Raw genomic sequence first — 9525 nt, 5'->3', positions numbered from 1 at the left:
TTTTTTTTTTTTTTTTTAATTGTGTTTTTACTATTTCTTGCCGCAAACATCAATCAAGACCAAATCATTTTCACACTTGTAGGCAGCACTTTTCAGTTAGTGGGCGGACAGATCACCAAGCACTGTTAAGCAGTGGGGCCTGCCGTGGCTTGAAAGTGTGTCTGGATCTTCACCCAGTCTTGCTTTCAGGTCATGGGCGTAGAAGCTCTGGTTTTGAGTCATAATCTTGTAGATTGGACTCATTTACATAACATTATATCCAAAACTGCTCATATTTTCAGAAGTTGGCAGAATATAATTAAAAAAAAAAAATCTTAATTTCTCTTGACTCTTGTGACGATTCAAAAAAGTAGAGGAGCAAGTTCTGGCAACAAACTGAGCCAATTTGTGGTATGGTGACTCCGAGACGACGTCTGCGTCCAGACTGCAAATGAATGGCGCATTCGTAATGAGTTGACTTTGTTTTCACTGGTGGGGGCAGCACTTACTTCATCATGAGACCGCTAACACTAATGTGCGCTAACGCTAATGTGCGCTAACACTGCGACTGTGCTGACCTTTTGGACAGCCGAGCTCTCGAGGTATCGTGTGAATTAGCTCAACTGTTGCATCACCATCTGGCAAAACTGGGAAAAGTTCGCTCACAGACTCATTTTTGGAAATTGGCAGGAAAATGTTTCGGTTGTAATTTCATGCTAACCGGGTAAGCAGGCAGTTGTATCAACAATTTCTATACAAGCTATTAAAACGTCACTTTTTACATATGTCACTTTTAGAAGAGAATGAAAGCGTTCATATGCCGGTGTGTCCGTTTGCATGACTTGTCTTTTCGTTGTCTGTCTGTCAGCCCTCCAAGAAGAGTCAACCCACTGCCAAGAAACAAAGCTGCTATGAAATTCAGGTTTGTGTGTGTGGTTTTTTTTTCCCTTCATGTTATTAGCAAACCGATCGTGCGACGAGAGCTGATGACTTGATTATTATAATTGCGTTTGCACACCTTAGTATATAGCTGAAGTCATTTTGAGCTTGCTCTCTCAATTATCAGCACCAAAAAAAAAAATGAATGTGCTTGCAAAAAAAAATTAAAAAAAATAACGAGATTATAAATGGGATTTACTTTTTAAATTAAAAATTGTTTTTCTTCTTTCCCAAAATTTTCAGAAATGACACAGGCAATTCCGCCATTAGGCTAAAGTTTTGGTTGGGTGACATCATGTATTCAAAAGCAGTGTCATGAAAGTGACTGTCGCCACAAGGGGTCGCTGTCATCGCCTTGTTGTTTTACCTTCCATTGTATGTGAAATGCTGAGTTTTAAGTATTGAAGAGAAGATTTAAAATGTACCGACAAAAAAAAAAAAGATTTTCCATAAAACAGAGAATTTTATTTATGTGTGTATTTAACGCCTCATAACAAGTCAGCCATTTTTAGATATTTCCAGTCTGTTCATGGCGGCCATGTTGTGTATTAACCACCACGTACACTATTTTTATGTATTTTTTGGGGGGTATAGAAGTGTTGGTCAGAGGACGGAGCGAGTCAAAAAAAAAAAAGATTTTCCATAAAACAGAGAATTTTATTTATGTGTGTATTTAACGCCTCATAACAAGTCAGCCATTTTTAGATATTTCCAGTCTGTTCATGGCGGCCATGTTGTGTATTAACCACCACGTACACTATTTTTATGTATTTTTTGGGGGGTATAGAAGTGTTGGTCAGAGGACGGAGCGAGTCCGTGCGTCCTCATCGAAACGCCGCACAAAGAACTGGAACCCGCCGACCCATCCAACTTCAAGCAGTACCGCTTCAAGAACCTCTTCATCAAGGCTTCGCCCCTACCTTGTCTCAGGTACCGTCTTTCAATCCCACCCTAAGATGGCCGCCTTGCGTTTCGTGTCAAGGACGGTGGCATTGACCGTATGGGCGGCGCTTGTCGTGCTGTCGCAGTTGGGCCAGCTCGGATGACGTGTGGATCAAGATGCTCAACAAGGAGCTCAAGTACGTTCACGACAAGAATTATATGCAGCGGCACCACAAACTGCAGCCCAGCATGAGGGCCATTCTCCTGGACTGGCTACTGGAGGTTAGAACGGCACACGCAGACATAAACACACCTTCGCCAGGGTTGGATCTATCTTCTAGAAAAATCTCCACGAAAGAAACAAAAATAATTAACCCCTCCCCCAATGTTTATTCATTCATTTATTGTTTAGGTGAGCGAAGTGTACTGCCTCCACCGGCAGACGGCTTACTTGGCACAGGACTTCTTCGACCGCTTCATGCTGACCCAGGAGGACGTCAACAAGGACTACCTGCAGCTCATCGGCATCACCGCGCTGTTCATCGCCTCCAAGATTGAGGTCAGAGGTCACCCTCCTTCGATTGCACTCCGCTCAAAGTACTCATTTAACTGCTGTACTTGAGTCCATTTTTGAGTCTGTACTTTTTTTTTTTTTTTTTTTACTTTTACTAAAGTACAAATACATTTTATGAACTATAATTAGATCATGGTTATTTCATCTTCTATGGTTATCATCACAGTTGAAAAAAAATGTTCAAAATACATTTTTTTCAAAGAAATAATGGATATAGAAATGTGATTTTTTTAAAATTATATTTAAATTAAACTTAATGGATACATCTTTTTAAAATGCTGATTAAAATAACAAATTTATCATGAGGATAGTTTTACTTTAAAGATTTTAATTTTTTATTTATTTTTTTTAAAATTGAAGCAAATGTTTTGATTTTCAGTTTAAATTCCCAATCTATGGATATTATCAAACTTAAATTGAAATGGGGGAATGAAGCTAAATTAAAAAAAAGTGCTTTAATGAATTAAATTAACGTTAAAAACGTGCTATTTGACGTTTATATCAGAAAATAATTTAATTTATATATATATATATTTCTATTGAAATTTTGAGGGTTGATTTTGAAACTGTCTGACATGACTGTTCTTTATCGCAGGAGATCTACCCTCCCAAAATCGGCGAGTTTGCCTACGTGACGGATGGCGCGTGTGACTCGTGGGACATCCGGCGCACAGAGCTTCACATCCTCAAGGTGGCGTCCCACATTTTCAACTACATTCAACAGACCCTGTTGAAGTTTAAAAAAAAAAAAATTCCTTACTCGTGCGCACACACACACACACACAGACACACACACACACACACACACACACAATGATACATTTTTTTATTCTTGTAGGCATTAGACTGGAATCTTTGTCCGGAGACTCCCATCTCTTGGCTGAAGCTCTACGCTCAGGTGGAGGCACAGAAGGACGACGAAAACTTCCTGGTGCCACAGTTCTCGCAGGAAATGTACATCCAGATCACACAGGTAAAAAAACAAAAACATTCTGTTTGCTTGCACAAAAATACACACCAAAACCATTCAGAAATTAGAACCCTTGTGTCTTGTTTCGACCCAAATTCATCAAAGGCGGTTACTTGTGTAAATTGATAAAGAATCAATAATTCATCTGTAAGACCATTTTGGTGGAACTTATGGACCATTCTGTCCTGTTTTTCAAATAAATAAAAAGAAAAAAAATTGAGGACCTCCTGGTTGCTAGCAGTTGCTAACGTGCTACTAGCGGGGGACTTCCCGGGTTGCTAACTTGCTCAGAGTTCAGTGTTTCCTGTTGGTAGCATGATAACACTTCAAGATGTCCCATTATACACGCCAAACGTTGAGGACTATCTTTTTGCTGGCATGCTAAACTCTTACACAATTCCTGTGTGTTAAAAATGCTAACAGTTGTTAACAGTGGCTCAGCTGAGGGCTGTTTGCTAACATGCTAACAGTTTCTGGCATGTTCGTTTCTAACATGGGGGCCTTTCCGTTTGCTCACACTTTCTGTTCTGTTCTGAAGCCTCACCCCCACTTTTTTTTGTCTTCTCAGCTGCTGGATTTGTGCATGATGGATATCCGCTCGTTGGACTTCAGCTACAGCGTCCTCGCCGCCGCCGCCTTCTGCCATTTCTCCACCTTCGACATCGTCAACAAAGTGTCCGGTACGTGCCACAGATACCTTTCTGAGATCCTCCAAACAGTTGGGTTGCTAACCCGAGTATAGAAATTGGCTGAGTCAGCTTGACAAGATTTTGCGTGTTTACAATGCGTCAGGCCTGACGTGGGAAAGCGTGTCCGAGTGCGTGCGGTGGATGAACCCCTTCATGGACACGCTGCGTTCGGAGGCCAAACCTGAGCTCAAGACTTTTGCCAAGGTGAAGACCGAAGACAGACACAACATCCAGACACACGTCACCTACTTGGACTTCCTGGTGAGCATTCTTTTTTTTTTTTTAATTCTGAAAAAAATTTACTTCCTGTTTGCCTGTACTTACCAAAAATGGCCACAAATATGCTGAAAGTGAAAAGCCAACAATACCCAAGGGTTAAAGTTGGATTATTTATTAGTGATTATGTATTTAATGACAAACAAAATAAATCTTGTTGTTCTTGGATTCTGCCTCAGAGAAAAGCTCAAGAGCGCCACGTTCTGGAAGTTGCAGACTGCCCGCTATCGCCAGTGGTTGCTGTGCCGCCCGTCTTGACTCCGCCCAGCAGCACGGAAAAACCAGCGAATCACTGAGCGGGTGAGGAGGATGACGTTGACAAAAAAAAAAAAAAAAACTGAAGAAGTTTAATTTAAACACACAAAATGAGATTTTTGTGGAACTTCCTGGTGCTCTTTGACTACGCCATTTCATCCCATCGCTGGGGTGGGAAACATGCAGCTCTGTGGTCAACATGGCGACCACTTGTTTTGTGTTTATGTTTTCCCTGACTGTTTCATTCCTGGAAACTTGATCTGAGCCGTTGCCACCGCTTGCACGCTGCCACAAACCCGTATTTATTGAATTAAACAAAGAATTAAAAAAAAAAAAGAAAAAGGAATCTCGAGAGCTATTTATGACTGTACGTCCTCATTTGTGCCTTGAGATGCTCAAACATCTATTTTTGTTTGTGTACCTAGTTCCACTTTTTTTGGAATGTTCTTATACAGAATGATGTAATCTTTTAAATAAATAAATGAAATCAGTGCCTATGATTATTATTGATTGAAATGATGTTGAAAATCAGAACATTTTGCTGAAAAATCTTACTTTTAGTTTCAGGAAAAACAAATACCAAGCACAAAACCCAAAAAAAAAATTCATGCAACTTCAGGTTGAATTGCCACAAAGACGGTCATACTTTTGCTGTGGTATTTTGAAGAAAGCAAAAGATGATATTCAGGGAAAAAGTTCTTTTTATTTATTACAATTCATGTACAAAAGGAAATATTCTTTTCAGGTAATTATAAAAATGTCCATATTTACATTGTATCATACAATTCAAATAAGCAACAAACACTCAAGACTTTTTTTCAATTGAACGAAGAAGCACACATACTTCAGATACAGGGAAAAAGATTTTTTCGCTTTAGATTGAAAATAGGTTCCCACCCTAAAATGTTCTCATCGAAAATGTATTCTTTCGACTTTTAAGGTGAAAAAATATATATATTTTTGGGGCGGGGGGGGTGTCCTGTGAACATAGGTGGTGGGCTAAGCAAGGTTGGTCAAGATGATTGATTGTTTAATCTATTTTAAAAAAATAAGTCACTAGTACATTGCTAAGGCATCTGAGGACTAATTAAACATTTTTAGTCTTTATTTTAGTTGGAGAAAAGGAAACAAAAATACATGACTAGTGCAGGACTAACTTTAATACTAAAAGGTTCCGGGAACTTTAGATTGTAAATGTGTCTAAAAAGGAGGAGGCAAAGGGTCCGAAAAAGCTCCAGTTGGAAAAACATTAAATGATTGTTGCCGCCAAGTTTGGAAAAACGTCACTCTGCCCTCTTCCAAGATGGCGGAAGGTGTCCAATTTGGAATGCAGGCTCCCAGTTTTAACTTTTGGGGAAAGCGATGTCAAGTCCAGAAAATGAGGAGGAGCCGAGAATGCCAGGTGGCCCCCTAGTGGCTGGGAGGCCGTCGTGCGGTGGTTCCGTACGAGAGTGCCACCTGAGGGCGGTCGTATATGTCGCTCAGCGTCTGGAATTTTGGACCCCAGCGAGACAACCGTTCCTGCGGCCTCTCCCCTTCGTTTTCCTCTTCCTCGTCGTCGTTCCCCAGCGAGCTAAGGCTCCCTGCCGGAGTTCCGGATCCTTCCTCCCGCCACCTGTGGAAGACGTCCTCCGGGAACGAGTCCTCATCCTGGTCCGCCTCCCACACGATGCGAGACACATAGCTCTTGAAGTCCACGTGGGAGCGCGACGATGAGGGTGGGGGGTGCGTGTGGAGGTGTGGCTGTGGGATGCTGAGGTAGGGTGCGCAGGAGGCAGCGGGGGCGCGCACCTCCTCTTGTGAGCCCGGAGACGATTTGATGAGTGGAGCCGTGGTGCACGAAGACGACTGAGACAGGCTGGAACGCAGAGGACGCTTCAGCTCGGTCATGTCGTAGCCCTTCTGTAACAGGAGACACACGTGCACGTCAGTCCGGCAGCAGCATTTAGTCAAGTGGAGAGGAGAAAGAGAAAAAAAAAATCAAAGTAAGCTTTCAAGTAAGTGTTAACTTGAGTTAGGGTTTCAAATTAGGGATTAAAACTAGAAGTAGTGTTTCAAAGTAGTATTAGGGCATCACGCTAGGGTTAGGGTTCCAAATTAGGGGTTCAAAGTAGGGTTAGGGTTTCAAAATAAAAGTAAGATTTCAAGTTAGGGCATCACATTTGAGATAGTGTTTAAAATTATGGTTTCCAGAAATTATGAGGAGCGAACAAGAACCAAAGGTTTTGGATGGAGGGCTGGAGACCAGTTTGTGGTTCCTGGTGATTGGTTACCTGATCCTGCTCGCCGCCGCCTTCCTCGTTATAGTTGAGGATGTTTTCGCGGACGTCCTCCCAGCTCTCGTGCTCGGTCGGGATGTGGTAGACGCCGCGCTTACGGAACTTGTTGCGGCTGCCCTTCTGGTTCCACACGGTCACCGCTACCAGCACGGCTACACACGTGCACACACAAAGATGTTGACCGATCTAGCTAGCTAGCTAGCTATCTAACTAGGTAGCTGGATCCACAGCTCTCTCTCTCTCTCTCTCTCTCTCTCTCTCTCTCTCTCTCTCTCTCTCTCTCTCTCTCTCTACAACAAGAATAAAAACAACTGTAGACACACACACACACACCCACACACACATACACACACACACACATAATCTGAGGTGTGCAATGTATGCCACGGGGGCCAGTTGCGGCCCGCCATCCATTTTGCAGCGCTTTGTAACATGACAATAAAACCAAAAAAAATGACGCAAGGTCTTCTTGATTGACTCTAACATATTCCAAAAAGTTGAAGTGGCCCATTTTTCAGTTTTCTAATGACATTAAAAAAACAAAAGCATTTATTTGATGACTTCCAAAGAATCCGTTGATAACGCAACTGACCAAAGAAGACGAGCAGACACATGCTGATGGCCAGGATGGAGCTGGGGCTGAGGGCGGCCAGCCGGTGGCCTCGATACTGGCCCAGCTCGCAGCGTTGCCCGCGAAAACCCTCGTGGCAGCGGCACCGGAAGCTGTCGGCCGACAGCGGCTGGCACGCGCCGCCGTTGCGGCACGAGGCGGGGCCGCACGGCGACGGTACGCAGCGCTCCGCGCCCGACTCGTCTGTCAGTGTCACCTGGCTACCGGGGCACCTGGGAGACCGTGAGAAACGATGCAATCAAAAGTAGTCCTTCGTGCCTGTTGTTACTCTCGCTGCTTGCTGTGCTAGACTTTTGTAGATGAATCACTTTGTGGGAATTGAAAATCTCAACTCCTTGCAGAGGATAAAGGACATATGCTAGTATTGTCATATTACATGTCTGAAAATGTTGCTGTATTGTTTGTGTTCAAATATCAGTTACCTAAAGGGTCATATTTCCAATTATATGTTAGCATTAGCATTAAGCTATTGGACGAAATGCTAGGCTATGTGTTTGTTTTAAATTCACAAAGTGTAATTCTCCTATGACAATATATTTGAACGTAATGTGTATGAGTGCGTGCGCGCACCTGCACTGATGTTTCCTCCACAGGTCCACACAGCGCAGCGGGTCGGGGCAAGGTTGCGTCCGGCAGGCGTCGCTGAAACAGCCCAACGTGACTCCGCGCCTCTCCAGCACGCTCACCAGCTCACCGCCGCTCTGTCCGTCCAGAGGTAGCGTTCGCCCATTAAAACGGACGTCCCGCATGCAACCTAAACAGAAGACACGTCGATTAATTCAATTGTCACAGTGGACAGCATTCACACGTGAACACTTGAAATAAATACACAACAGCAATGGTTAAAAATCTTCAACAAAGTGGAGGAGTGAAAAATGTTGCACCTTCCATCCACCCGTACCACATTCCCGTGCCCCGTCTCACCCTTAAAGCCACCGTCTTCTCGTCCGCGGGGTCCCCTCCCCACAGTGATGCTCGCCGGGTCCACCACCAGCTCCCGCCGGCTCCCCAACCGCCCCTGAACCTCCCGGGAGCCGCCGCCCTGCTCCAGCCGCAGGACGAACAGGTTGTCATGACGACTGAGTCCCACGAGCACCCACTGGCCCACGTCCACCCGCTGGCCCGAGAGCCGCAGGGCGTGGGCCCCGTCGCCCAGGTCGGCCCGGACCGACAGGTGACCCTCTGCGATCTGGGTTCAGAGGATAACGTCATCGTTAGAGCTTCGGTTCCTGCATTTATTTTTTTCATTTTAAACACGCTTGCCGGTACCTCCAACACGATGTACTCGTCTGCTTCCCGGGACATGACGGAGAGCAAAGTGCCCGAGGTGGCGCGGGTGCGCAGGAGCAGTTGGATGCTGGTGCGCCGGTTGGTGCTGCCCCCGGCTCGAAGATGGAATCTCAGCACGCTGTTGGAGTCCAAAGAGAACTCTGGAACCACTGAAGGGGCAAAACCAATACAGGGAACTTCATTTAGACACACAAACAACAGAGGCATACGGTGTTCCCCTCCAAAAAGGGTTATAATTGCATTTACATGCCACAAGTTGGCCGTAAAACACTTTTCTCCAATGGGCTGTCGAAAACATAGGTGCCAAATTCCGGTCCTTGAGGGACGCCATCGATCCTATTCATTTGAATCAGGTGTTTTGCAACAGGGAGAGATGGAAAACATGCACGACGGTGACCCTTCAGGACACTTGTGGTCTAAAAGAAGCTCCACCACTTCAACAAATTGGAGGTCATCAGTACTGAGACACCACTAGAGGGCGCCAAAGCAACACATTTATATGAGACAAAAGCACACAACATCCACACTCGCGTATTGTACGCTACTCAAACACAGGCACACACACACACCGGTGTCACACTTGTGTCCGCTGTGTCCCGGGTGACACTCGCAGCTGAAGGATCCCCAGTCGGCGAGGCAGGAGGCGCGGGCCCCACAGGAGGGCCCGGCCGCCGTTAAACAAACGCCGTCCGTCGCGCTGCACCCCGGGGTGCTGTCCACACTCTCGCCGGGTCGCGCCAGGTCGTACACCTGAGCGCCAC

The 9525-nt window shown here is 44.9% G+C and overlaps 2 protein-coding genes across 3 annotated transcripts in view; one reads left to right on the top strand and one right to left on the bottom strand.

Moving 5' to 3' along the window:
* ccne2 (cyclin E2) overlaps positions 1 to 4660 on the top strand; it is a 16815-nt gene extending 12155 nt beyond the window's left edge. For both annotated transcript variants that reach the window (XM_019878573.1, XM_019878572.1), the window contains exons 7-13: positions 2055 to 2082; positions 2213 to 2359; positions 2970 to 3065; positions 3213 to 3347; positions 3913 to 4024; positions 4137 to 4294; positions 4489 to 4660. In XM_019878573.1, coding sequence (XP_019734132.1) covers positions 2055 to 2082; positions 2213 to 2359; positions 2970 to 3065; positions 3213 to 3347; positions 3913 to 4024; positions 4137 to 4294; positions 4489 to 4605 — 793 coding nt within the window. In that variant the 3' untranslated portion in view covers positions 4606 to 4660. The remainder of the gene's footprint in view (positions 1 to 2054; positions 2083 to 2212; positions 2360 to 2969; positions 3066 to 3212; positions 3348 to 3912; positions 4025 to 4136; positions 4295 to 4488) is intronic.
* A 587-nt stretch (positions 4661 to 5247) lies between these two features.
* The window catches only part of LOC109521002 (putative neural-cadherin 2), an 83183-nt gene continuing 78905 nt past the window's right edge, over positions 5248 to 9525 (bottom strand). The window contains exons 28-34 of the mRNA XM_019878581.1: positions 9334 to 9514; positions 8744 to 8913; positions 8399 to 8663; positions 8045 to 8228; positions 7436 to 7686; positions 6838 to 6995; positions 5248 to 6466 (exon numbers count right to left, since the gene is read on the bottom strand). Coding sequence (XP_019734140.1) covers positions 5975 to 6466; positions 6838 to 6995; positions 7436 to 7686; positions 8045 to 8228; positions 8399 to 8663; positions 8744 to 8913; positions 9334 to 9514 — 1701 coding nt within the window. The 3' untranslated portion in view covers positions 5248 to 5974. The remainder of the gene's footprint in view (positions 6467 to 6837; positions 6996 to 7435; positions 7687 to 8044; positions 8229 to 8398; positions 8664 to 8743; positions 8914 to 9333; positions 9515 to 9525) is intronic.

This window comes from Hippocampus comes, unplaced genomic scaffold (genome assembly GCF_001891065.2).
Source record: "Hippocampus comes isolate QL1 unplaced genomic scaffold, H_comes_QL1_v1.1 scaffold315, whole genome shotgun sequence".
Taxonomy (NCBI): Eukaryota; Metazoa; Chordata; class Actinopteri; order Syngnathiformes; family Syngnathidae; genus Hippocampus; species Hippocampus comes.
The sequence above is the reverse complement of the archived record's forward strand: the minus strand, read 5'-3'. Positions and strand labels throughout refer to the sequence as shown.